The 12,826-nt window shown below is 48.3% G+C and overlaps 1 protein-coding gene across 3 annotated transcripts in view; it reads left to right on the top strand.

Annotated features, from left to right (window-relative positions):
- The window catches only part of ITPR2 (inositol 1,4,5-trisphosphate receptor type 2), a 298,404-nt gene extending 286,188 nt beyond the window's left edge, over positions 1-12,216 (top strand). For all 3 annotated transcript variants that reach the window (XM_074165726.1, XM_074165736.1, XM_074165717.1), the window contains 2 exons: positions 6,201-6,362; positions 7,606-12,216. In XM_074165726.1, the coding sequence (XP_074021827.1) occupies positions 6,201-6,362; positions 7,606-7,692 (249 nt within the window). In that variant the 3' untranslated portion in view covers positions 7,693-12,216. The remainder of the gene's footprint in view (positions 1-6,200; positions 6,363-7,605) is intronic.
- Positions 12,217-12,826: the final 610 nt, after the last annotated feature.

Genomic DNA, 12,826 nt, shown 5'->3' with positions numbered 1-12,826 from the left:
GAGAGAGGTGTTCGCCCCGGGTGAGCTGTGATTCCCGCTGGAGTCCTACCAGCTGGGGGAGGAGGATGGAGGGAGCGAGCACGCTGGATCGGCACACGAAATGTCTGCTCTGCTCATGTGCAGTCTCTTTGGCCGGCAGCCTTTTGGCTAGCCCCACCTGCCTTATTTCCCTTTTTTCCTTCCCCCCCCCCCCCCCCTCCTCCCCAGCTGAACTGATGGAGAGGAGGCTGCAGCTCCTTTCTGTCCCTGCAGCCTTCCCGTCTGGCTGACTCTCTGCCCTGGACACAGATGTACATGTATCCGGATTTAAATATGAATTCTGCAAGGCACACGTTAACGCTTGTGGAAGGAGCGTGGAACAGGAAGATGCCGTGATCTGTAGGTGGGCTGCTGCGGTTGGGCTGCAAATATCTGCTATCCTGTGCAAGGGTGAAATAACAGTAACAATATACTGTTGTTCAGCCCCCCCTTGTTTAGAAAGAAGATTTCGGTACATTTCAACAATTAATTCTGTGTCCAGGCAGCTACTTCGCTTCAAAGCATCCCATCCGCGTACCTCACCCTCTGTGAGCCTCGCGCTAACCTAGTGGCTCTTGGTTGAGTCCTGTGGCAGTGGTTTGCAGAGGTTTGCCCTGCTCCCTGCCAGCAGCCTACCTTCCTCCTCCAAATTGCTGCTCGGTTCAAGACAGGGGTGTCTTGAGTGTCTGAGTGAATGCTATCCTGGGCAAAACGGTTAGATTTCTAAGAGTAATAGCTGAGGTGTGACAGATGACACCCCGCAAAATCCTGTCCCCACAGCAGTCAAATAAGGCGAAGCAGGAGCGCTCCTGCAGGAGCTCGAAGAGGCATGTTACAGCTTTAACGTATGTTTGTTGGTCAAGGTCAACCCTGGACCAAGCCCATAAACGTTTAAGTCCCAGAACAAATGTTTGGGGTTGTACAAACATGTTAACTACCTCCAGTTAATTGGCATGCAATTACCTCAAAGTAAAAATAGCTTGCCCATAGCTGAGCAGTCACCGAGCGCCTGTCCCCCCACAAACACTTACAGATCACTAAAATTTTTGGCAGAAGAGCCTTGTCCTATTTGCCTTCTGGATCCTGGCAGGTTTGTGGTCAGAAGTTTTTTGTCCCCAGCAGCGATTGCTGTTTGTTTGTGGTATAGACTTAGCAAATAAGGCTGTGCGCCGGAGCTAATTTTCATACTGCCCTTTAAAAAGTTCTGCAGTTCCTAATGCAATGAAAAAATGAGATAATACTGGCCAGCAAAAGCATGCATTTGAGCAAGGGAATGTACCTACTGCATGAACTATAGGGGAGCTATCGGTGAAAGCTAGGTAAGTGTTTTTAACTTAAAGACAGGTTAGCAGGCTTGAATGTGTTTCCTACTGATTTACCGGATTTTGAATCTTTTTGATACTTTGCATGACAAAGGTACACAGCTGGACTGGATTTCATTAGAAGTATACGCAGTTGAGAACCAAGAAGCAAAGTCCTGCCTGCACCCAACACAGCACTTGGGACTACCAAGTGAGAGACCTGTGGTCAGCTGTTTGACCTGTTGTCTCTCTGCTGCCAGGAAAAGCTGTAGAAGTCAGTAGCATCTTTTCAAGAGGTCTCCAGTCCATGCAAACCCGTCGGCTTCTCTTAGAACTTGGATCAAGTCCTTGCTTCATCCTCCACAACGTTTTGGCAAAAAAATACCCAGACACCAACATAGGTTAGGGGTGGATCTTCTGGAAAGCACTACTGAGGAGAAGGATCTGGGAGTCCCGGTGGATAGCAAACTTTCCATGAGCCAGCAATGTGCCCTTGTTGCCAGGAGGCCCAATGGGATCCTGGGCTGCGTAGGGAAGAGTGTGGCCAGTAGGTGGAGGGAGGTCATTCTCCTCCTCTGCTCTGCACTGGTGAGGCCACAACTGGAATACTGCGTCCAGTTCTGGGCTCCCCAGTTCAAGAGAGACAGGGAACTACTGGAGAGAGTCCAGTGAAGGGCAACTAAGATGATTAAGAGATTGGAGCATTTCCCTGATGAGGAAAGGCTGCGAGAGCTGGGGCTCTTTAGCCTGGAGAAGAGAAGGCTGAGGGGAGACCTTATCTATGGTTACAAGTACCTAAAGGGTGGGTTGAAGGAGGATGGAGCCGGACTCTTTTCAGTGGTTTCCAGGGATAGGACGAGGGGCAACGGGCACAAGCTGGAACATGGGAAGTTCCATTCAAAGATGAGGAGAAACTTCTTTCCGGTGAGGGTGCCAGAGCCCTGGAACAGGCTGCCCAGGGAGGTGGTGGAGTCCCCTTCTCTGGAGATCTTCAAGACCCATCTGGATGCAGTCCTGAGTGATGTGCTACAGGAAATCCTGCTTTAGCAGGGGAGTTGGACTAGATGATCTCTAGAGGTCCCTTCCAACCCTGACAATTCCCTGATTCCGTGATCCGTGATCTTCTTGGTCTGTAACTAAACCACAACTGGGTTTCTTTCTTGGGAGAGGTTATCACAGCGTTGCTGGGAAGGCAAAACTGGGCTGAGTGGAGTCTGTCATTGAGCTCCCGTGGCTCTGGGACTTGTGGTGGCCGAGATGAGCTGACACGTGGTTCAAAGTGGTTCTATCTGAAGAGCTTCCATCAGCACAACAGGATTCTGTGGCAGCGGGCGAGGTGCTCTCTCCGTCTTCACCTTCTCCTGCTTTCCCAGGAAGTATAATGTTGTGCCAAGGAGGAGGGAAGCAGGTGGCACTGGGAGCCTCAAGAGAGGCAAACCCACTGAACTGGGATGTCTGGCATCCGCGCAAATTTGTGTGGTGTTCCTCTGGACGCTGCAGTGCGGTAGAGGGTCAGTCCGCAAAAATCTTTCCGAGGCAGTCGGCAGTCTCTGCCTTGAGTCCTGGAGGAGCGAGGGAGTGGCAGATGGAAAATAAAACTAGCAAAGTGCATTTCACAATCCTGGCAGCAGTACTCGGCAAACACAAAAACCACAATGATGGAGTCTCAGATTGCTCTCCCTGTGCAGCTTGGCTTTAGAAACCTTGTCGTTACGGTGAGCCTTGCCGAAAAAGGGCTCCTGGCCCCTCAGCTGGCTCCTATGGCCATGCAGCCTTGCATTTGGTATCTTCAGGTGCTACAAGCAAGAGAAGCTGTGATGGGTGCAGGTACCACCAAAGCTTTCCAGGTAACGTTGAGATACGAGTGCAGCCCTGCTTACTAGCTCCTTTGAATTAAATTTCTGTGGCTATAGCGGCAGACAAACTTGCTGACTTGCTGGCAAACGTTTTGCGGAAAAAAAAAAAAAAGAAGACAAAAAAAAAAAAAGGCATTGATCCAGAAAGGCACTGTGCACAAACTAAGCTTAGTGTAAATGAGTACACCTGTGCTTAATGCTGGGCACGTGATGAATGCTCTGCTAGATCCTAGCCAAAATAAATTTAAAATAAATATCGGAGCATACTTGTGGAAAATGAATGCTGGTCTTGTGAGCAGAAACGCGTGCAGCAGGAATAGGAGTCTGCCGCTCCGTGTGTCCGCTGGGGATATCCAGCAGGGAGGGTCACGTGCGCTCCTTTTGAGCTCACCAGCCGAGCTGGTGAAAACAGGTTTTGATTTGAATGAGTTATGACCCATTGAAAATGGCATCATGCGTAACCACAGTAAATTGTCGTAATGAGATCACGAGGCTCAAAAAGTGGGCAGCGAGGAAAAAGGCCTCATTCCACCAGCGCACACGGCTGAATGAGCCCTGGCTGCAAAATGCAGCGGAGGGGCACGGCCTTATTCCCTGAATATCTTGTTGGTTTAGCGACAGGACCAGAGGTTGCACAGCCAGAGAAAAACTCATTAGAAGTTTTGAATTAAAAAGAAGAAAACAAGCCCAAAATTCTTACGGCTTTGCATCTCGTCTTATCTGGGGGAGCTGAGGGGACTGAGCTAACACAACTAGGGGGAAAACATGAATACCCTAAGTGCTGTCATGCTTACCGATGGTTAGCTTGGTTGTTTCTGAATCAACTCGTCGTAGGAGGGGAGGTTTTGGTGATCAGGGCAGAGCACTACGTAGTTGAAAGCAGCTCTCTCTGGAAGCACGATAAAGCTGTATTCGCTCAGCACATCCCTGAGCTCGTAGCTCTGCCAGGCCAGCCCCTGCAGACCCCGCTCACGTTCGGCTGCCCTGGGCTTCCCAGCTGTAAATACTGCACAACCATCACTGGCTTTTCTATTTTCATGGCGAGGAAAAGACTGAGACTACAGTAAGTTCAATGCAGTTAAAACTTCACCAAATACCAAGCCCAGACAACGTTAAGTAGCACAGCTCTTGCCTGCCAGGGGTCTTGCGGGTGGACTTCTGGAAAAAACTTTTCTTTCGTCCTTCTCTTTTCAATAAAGTGCTATTTCTGTGGTGCCGTTCACAGCACAGGAGACTGGAAGAAACACACTTCAGCTCCTTCTCTTCTAAAGTTATCAAGCGCACGTGTCCGCGGAGACCTGTTGCAAAACACCGTGCATATGATCTAACCACATCCTCCCCAAGGTGGAGGGCAGCGGTGCGTCCATGTAACGCATCGCCAGCTACAGAACCTGTTCCCTTTGTCTCGTGCCTTAAGGCAAACCGGGTTGCTTGCCACATGGTTGCTATTCCTCCTTGGCTTGCACCCTTCAGCCTCCTCCGTCTGTTACGCCTTGCACACAAATATCTGTGCCTCTGAGCTGTGGAGACAATTCCGGCTCATGCTGGTAGGCAGCACCTTCCTGACTCATATCACCCCTCATAGACCCGGGGGTTCTAATTGACAAGCGGCTGAACATGAGCCGGCAGTGTGCCCAGGTGGCCAAGAAAGCCAACGGCATCCTGGCTTGTATTAGAAACAGCGTGACCAGCAGGAGTAGGGAGGTGATTGTGCCCCTGTACTCAGCACTGGTGAGGCCACACCTGGAGTATTGTGTCCAGTTTTGGGCACCTCAATCCAAGAGAGATATCGAGGTGCTGGAGCGAGTGCAGAGGAGGGCAACGAAGCTGGTGAAGGGCCTGGAGAATAAATCATATGAAGAGCGGTTGAAGGAGCTGGGACTGTTTAGTATGAGGAAGAGGAGGCTGAGGGGAGACCTCATCACTCTCTACAACTACTTGAAAGGACACTGTAGAGAGGTTGGTGCTGGTCTCTTCTCACAGGTAATTAATGACAGAATGAGAGGGAATGGCTTCAAGCTCCAACAGGGTAGGTTTAGACTGAACATTAGGAAAGAATTTTTCACAGAAAGAGTGGTCGGGCATTGGAACAGGCTGCCCAGGGAGGTGGTTGAGTCACCATCCCTGGATGTGTTTAAGAGCCGTTTAGATGTGGTGTTGGGGGACATGGTGTAGGGGAGAACTTTGTAGAGTAGGGTAGATGGTTGGACTCGATGATGCCAAGGGTCTCTTCCAACCTGAACGATTCTATGATTCTATGATCTATTTACGGTATTTTTATTATGATTAAATTCATAGCCCGAGTCCCTGAATAGCGAAACGGCCAATTCGGTGCTATTCCATGTAGTGCTCGGTCCTTAACAGGTTAACCCTTGGCCATGCGGTTGAGCGTGCATTTACCCGAGGTATACAATCTGAATAGCACAATGAAGCCTAAGCCCATTCTCGGGACCCCAAATCTTCTGTTGTGGGCAGCTGAATCCAACGTCCCTCTGCTCTCGCAGCAGGCATGCGCCGGGCCAGTCTGGAGAGGACTCTGGCTTGTCTTGTTTTCCTGATGTTGGCTTGCTGACATTGCTGCAAGGACAGCCAAAATAGATGGAGGCCAGCCAAGCTGAAGAGACAATGGGGAAATGTGTCCCTGCGTACGCTTAGGAGCAAAGCACAGGGAGCGCTGGGACTTCCCCGGTGCTAGTGTACCAGAGAAGTCCCCCCCAGAGCTCGCACAGCAGGTGTTTCGGCATGCCAGAGCCCCAGGTGGATGTGCCAGCACTGCCCACTCTGCAGTGCAGGTACAGCTGGAGGGAAACCAAGGTTTTCCAGTTGGTGCCTTCCTTGTAGCTAAAGAGAACCAAGAATAAAAACACTTGTGTAAAATACTTTCTGAATGTACTAGTTCTTGGGCTCACTTGCTGTGTGTCATCCGCTGAGGAGAAGTCCTTCTGAGTGCTCATTGTCTAGTCTCAGCTTAGTAGCACTGCATAAACCCCTACTAACATTACTAATTTTTCTAATTCTCATGTAGGACAAGAATTTGGACTGGTTCCCTCGGATGAGAGCCATGTCCCTGGTTAGCAATGAAGGCGACAGCGAGCAAAACGAGATCAGGAACCTGCAAGAGAGGCTGGAGTCAACCATGAGCCTCGTCAAACAGCTTTCCAGCCAGCTTGCTGAGCTCAAGGAACAGGTAAGCGCCCTGCAGTGGTACCCGGTGTGAGCATGTGTAGGTGAACGCGCTATCTTTCATCAGGTCACAGTCAGGACAGCGTTACAAAAGAGTCTTTTGTCTTAGAAAGGTTTTCTCTTTCCCTCCAGTCGGCTTTCTGAGTAGGTACACTGATACGGGTTTGGAATGAAATTGTACTCTATTAGCAACAGCAGAGAAGAGGTAAGGAGAAAAGCCGAGGGGGAATTAGTTACGAAATCCTCCCAGTGAGTGTGTGAGGACAGAGGGAAAGTAGCAGAAGCGACGATGGGCTTTGCGTGTGCGGGTACTGCACAGCCCAGCAATAAAAAAGACACGGCGTCAGAAATAGCTGCGGACTGATGGGAGTCAGTAGAAAAGCTTTCTGAATCTGACACTTGGATTTTTTTCCCCCGCTACCGACAGTGCTGTTGTGAAAAGAATTTGCCGAGCCTGTCGCTTTGCTTGTGTCACCCTTGTCTTTGTGCTCTCCCCACGGCTCTCCCTTCTCTCCTGTATGGAGCACGAGCTGCTGGCCTCTCTTTAAGCCCTGCTCCTGTCAAAACCACCTTCCATGTTTTCTCTCACTTCAGGATCAAAAGGCCAGCTCCTTTTTCGCTAAAGATGCTGGTCACCTCTGGTTTGCTCATTACAGTTTCAGAAAAGCATCTTTGTGTTTTCTTTACGGGAAGCATTTCGGTGGCATCAAGAGAGTTATCTAATTACCTCCCTTCAAAACCCTCCTTAAAACTCTTTTTCCCTGTGAAAAACTCAACGGAGTTTTAAGCTGGATGTGCTGAGACTGTTGCTTATTGTGCTTACCCATACTGTCCTGGTGGGTGTTTTTCATCCCCCTCTGGCTGAATCTGTTCTTTTCTGGCTTAAATTTAAACTCTCTGGGGATGGGACCATCTTTTAATTCTGTGATCGTACAGCACCAAGTGCAGATGCTGATTCTTTGCAGGGCTACACAACACGATAGCAGTGCAGATTATACGCTGTAAGGCCTGCCGCTGGATAAGAATAATGAGAATAAAATGAGAATAAAATGTCCATACTTTGCAGGAAACGGATCTCCCACTTCAAAGGCATCTCTTACTTGTAATTTTCAGGGCTGAAGAAAAGAATTCCACTCCCTATTGTTTTGCTTATATGTATCTTGCTCTACGACTGCTAAATAGTAGTAAAAAAAAAAAAAAGAAAAGGAAAAAAATTCTCAACTTGTCTTTCTGCCTTTCCACCTTAGATGACAGAACAAAGGAAGAATAAGCAGAGGCTGGGCTTTCTTGGATCAAACACACCCCATGTGAATCATCACATGCCACCACCCTGATACCACGGGGAGAAGCCGTGACTAGCCTTTCATCAGTATTCCTGCTTTATTATAGAATAAAAAGCTGAGATTGAGAGGAGTGAACAGTGCCTATTGTTACAAAGTTAAAAACAACCAAGTGCCAAGATGTTAAGTGGTTTAGCTCTGGGAACAATTTGTAGCTGTTTTTCATGGTTGAAAAGGACTGCAACCTAGAATGCCAGAGATACAAGGGAGCTCGTTTGTATTCCTTTACGGCGCCCGACTCGGCTGCATCCGCGCTCTGCAACTCGGTGGCTGGGGCGGTAGCTGCCGAGCGTGGCAGAGATCGGGGCAGCGTTTGGCCACATCTCCAGAGCTGCCTTGAGACTTCTCCCTGAAGCGCTGGGGGTAACCGAGACGAGCGGAAGAAGGAGAAATGTTTATCGGTGCAAATACAACAGCCTGGTTCGGAAGCAACAGAAGTCATTTCTGGCTTATCTGCCAAATAGCGACGTTAGTCGTATTTGCTTGGCATTTACAATATTTTAATTACTGTAAATATGACAGTTGGGTAAGCAATGATGTTGCTTCAGGTGACTTCTACTAGGAGGGAAAGGGGAGAAACCTCAAAAGACTTGGGGGGGAAGGAACGGGGAAGGAAAAAAAAATAGAAAAAGAGTTGCAAAGAGAAACATTAACGCTTTTGAATTTTAGCTGTCACCATGCAATTTCTTATTTATAACATGGAGCACAATGGATCTACAGCTGTGGGAACGTTATGCACATAACACTGACAACATAACTGGAAGTGATTTCTTTCTCCTGGCTTCAGATGTTCTCGATTAATGTGGCCGTGAGATTTCACATACTGAGGAGTTAAACTGTGTTTTAAATTCAAGTTCCAATGGAGGATTCAGGGGGAAAAAAAAAAAAAAAATTATACCTGTAGTTTGAAGCGTGTATGGGATTTTGCTTTTTTTAAAAAGCTTAGAAATTTCTTTCTCTGTGGAGCTGTAATGGTGTCATTACCTTCTGTAAACTCGTCTTTGGTGAGAGTTGCCTCGAGTAAATAAGCACTGTATTTTGCCAGCTTCCTTCTGAGCTAAAGCTCATGGGCTTAGCCTGCCTTTTCCCACCCTTCCTCTTTCAGGGCCTTGCAGGAGTGGCCTCTCCTCATAGGCCTGGCTGACGGGGGACAGGGGACAATGCTGGAGGAGCTCCTTCCAGCTCTAGGCTCTATGAAAGCCACGCAGCCAAGTCAGCTGTGCCGGTTTCTGCTGTATTCTGTATTTCCTAGGATGGCTTTAAAAGAAAAGTTGCAGGGTTTCCACAGAGCCCAAGAGGGCTCCTCTCTCTTTTAGGAAGAGATTTAGGGGCACACATGGGAGTTTTGGTCCCAGTTCGCTTTCATGTTTGGCGGGTTTGGGTACTTAATTGTCCTTGGTGCATTTGAAAATGCATCTCCATTACGTAGAGTCACTTCTTGAAACAAAACATTTTTGCAATGATTTTCCCCCTGTAACATTTCCATTTTGATCAAAGGTGAAAATATTATTGGCTCCACTATTTCTAGTTTCTCCATGAAGAAATTCTGTTGCCTTATTTAAGGCATAATTCAAACCAACAGAGCTAGAGTAAAGGGAAGGAAGGGGCATTTCCCACTCTTCATCCCAAACTCAAACCTGTTCTTGGAAGCCATCTCTTTTTTTTTTTTTTTGTGCCATTGAGGTGGCTGAGATAAAAATAATGTACTTTACGGTCTGATTCTTCTGCCATTAAAACATTTCCCATTGAGTGCAATCGCATCCTTCAAAAATACTGCGTGGAAAGCAAGGATTTGTGTATTTCACTGAAAGAAAATCTCTTTCTGTTGATTGTCCTTTAGTCCATAGAGCATCCTGTTTGTGAGAGGTGATCGCTATTTCCAGGTTTAGGGTCTATTTTTCCTGCAAGAAATTCTCCCACATTCAGCCAGCACTCTGCCTCCATGTGCTAAGGTGAAGGTCGCTATCAGGAATGGCAAAAGACCATGAAAGTGAGCGGAGGGAGACTAAATCGTCTCCAACTCCTCTGCTGGTGTCGGGCTCGCAGCCTTGCTGCAGCCAGACGTCAGCTCATTCCCAGGCAGAGGAAGTGTGTGGAGGCAACGGAAGCTCGGTTGACCTGTTCAGTGCTGTGTCTTTTCTTCCTAGGCTGGAGTAACCTTTTCCACTCCAAAGACCAGAGAACAGTCTGGTATTTGGAGAGCAGAGCAGATGCAGCCGTAGCATGGAGAACTTATGGTAGGAAAGCTGCTAGGTCAGAGCAGAATACAGAAAAGCAGTTATCTTCAATGAACGACTGAGATATTTTCATGGAATCAGGGAATTGTCGGAGTTGGAAGGGACCTCTAGAGATCATCTAGTCCAACTCCCCTGCTAAAGCAGGATCTCCTGTAGCACATCACTCAGGACTGCATCCAGGCGGGGCTTGAAGATCTCCAGAGAAGGGGACTCCACCACCTCCCTGGGCAGCCTGTTCCAGGGCTCTGGCACCCTCACCGGAAAGAAGTTTCTCCTCATCTTTGAATGGAACTTCCCATGTTCCAGCTTGTGCCCGTTGCCCCTCGTCCTATCGCTGGAAACCACTGAAAAGAGTCCGGCTCCATCCTCCTTCAACCCACCCTTTAGGTACTTGTAAACATAGATGAGGTCTCCCCTCAGCCTTCTCTTCTCCAGGCTAAAGAGCCCCAGCTCTCTCAGCCTTTCCTCATCAGGGAGATGCTCCAATCCCTCAATCATCTTAGTTGCCCTACGTTGGACTCTCTCCAGTAGTTCCCTGTCTCTCTTGAACTGGGGAGCCCAGAACTGGACACAGTATTCCACTTGTGGCCTCACCAGTGCAGAGCAGAGGAGGAGAATGACCTCCCTCCACCTACTGGCCACACTCTTCCCTACGCAGCCCAGGATCCCATTGGCCCTCTTGGCAACAAGGGCACATTGCTGGCTCATGGAAAGTTTGCTATCCACCGGGACTCCCAGATCCTTCTCCTCAGTAGTGCTTTCCAGAAGATCCACCCCTAACCTATATTGGTGCCTGGGGTTCTTCCTCCCCAGGTGCAGGACCCTACACTTGCCCTTGTTGAACCTCATGAGGTTCTTCTCTGCCCAGCCTGTCCAGGTCACACTGGATGGTGGCACAGCCCTCTGGAGTGTCGGCCAGTCCTCCCAGTTTGGTATCATCAGCAAACTTGCTGAGGATACGCTCTGTCCCCTTAGAGTGTAGAGGATAGTAGAGGATATAAAGCTTGGAGAGTGCCTTTCCTACACTCTTACTATGTATGAGGTCTTGATGCTACTACTCCAGAGTCTCCGTGGTGGTGAAAACGCCTTCCTTAAGTGAGGATGGGGCTTCATTTACCTATTGGTGTCCAGCACTGAGAAACTTGCCGTGAATTGATTCTGGGAGTTTGCACCAGCCACACGTCGTGCGGTAACCAGCCACCAGAGTAACATAAAGCCAGGCTTGCCTTTCTGACTAGACCTTTTGTACATCACGAAGCCAAAGGAGTTGCACACAAGTGTAAAGCCAGTGGTAAGTTGGAGAATCAGACCCTGCAGCTGTTTTAATTCAAATTAGTTTATGCAGTACATCGGATGTAGTCACAGCTTCTGTTTCAACAGCAATTTCCTCTTCCCCACACATACGCTTATTAGAGGCATGGTTTAATGGAACAAAGATAAATTAAATGGTCACTATTTATTGGGGGGGGTGGGTTGTTGGCTAATACTGGAAATGGTTGACATTTTTCTTGTTTACACTTGGAAAAAGCAAATGAACCACTGCACATCAAGGGAGATTTCTGCCGTTGGAGCTGGAAAAACTTGAGACTTGATGCATTTGTGCCCTGAGCTCAGGCCTGCAGTCGCGTGCTGCTGGTGCTCTCTCTGTCTCACACCCCAGATGATGTCCCCAAGGCTCAAGAGCCCAAATACTGCTCTTCAGAAGGGAAAGCTGCAACGTCAAAAACTGGGAGGTAACAGATGCCAACTGGCTTTTGCACGGTGCCTTTCTGCTGTTGTTAGCTTCCGAGAGGGACCTCCATAATCAATAACAGTAGGCGATGCTACTTGCACAGATTGTAAATATATTTCACTGAGTGTTTTGACATTTTTGCTGATTCTGCCAAAGCTGAGGCCCTGCCCTGCACCTCTCATCTGTGTGAGCAATCTGTACACTTGTATGTAGTAACTTAAACAGGAGACTTCTTACATGAATAATAGTTGCAGGGTCAGAGCGCAAGCCTTAAAGATTGTGAAATATCCCCATCAATGAGTTTATAACAAAAAAATCATTGTTTTATACATATATGTATATCTTTGTTTAATGCAGCTGGGGTATCCTTTTCTTAGGCAAGCATCATTTACCTTACCTATTTATATGAAATGCTTGCAAAGAAGTTAAAACATCTAAGAGCTTTTAATGCCTTAGAGGGATTTATAATCATAAGCTCCTTGACAGTTAAAATCTACTTAAGTAAATATGTCCGTTGCTGCTGACTGTAACTTTTAATAAAGTGTGTCATTTTATATATGTCTGTCTCACTTATTCTTGGTGCTGGAGGTGCGGGGAAATGTGTGTTGCTGAACTGAAGACTGCGGGGAAACCCAGGTCAGTTGTCTTGCGTGGGAGACCAGGCTGTGGGTATGCATGCCTTTCTTCTTAAGCGACCGAGCAGATGGCATCGGGGCAGTCCTGAATGGACGGAGGCTGAATCCGGCAATGAAAGTGAGGATTTAATTTATTTCAGGCACAAATTGTTCTGTTCAGGAGACTGTGTCGGATTGCCACCTCTCCTGAAGGTTGGGTGGCAGTTAGGTGTATAGTTTGCTCGAGCGCTTTCTGTTCGCTCTGTAGCTGAAGGTGGGCAGAGCAGGTAGCGTGATGGATGTGAGTGTTGCCAATGGGGAGGCACAGGCTCAAGCCAAACAGCCTCAGGGTTTTCTGCTGGTGCCTGAGGCACATTAGCTCTGCACCAGGGGAAGCTCTTGACCGGGGGGGAAGCTCTGTCTCAGGAAGCTCCTCCTGCCATGAGGAGTTGACGACTCACTGCAAGGCTTTGATAATCCTGAGCGTGACGAATTGCAGTCAGCAGGAACGAGGTGGCATCTCATCTGCACGTCCCTCAAGGGAG

This window comes from Numenius arquata, chromosome 2 (assembly GCF_964106895.1).
Source record: "Numenius arquata chromosome 2, bNumArq3.hap1.1, whole genome shotgun sequence".
Lineage (NCBI taxonomy): Eukaryota > Metazoa > Chordata > Aves > Charadriiformes > Scolopacidae > Numenius > Numenius arquata.
Note: the sequence above shows the minus strand (reverse complement) of the source record. Positions and strands in the feature narration are given on the sequence as shown.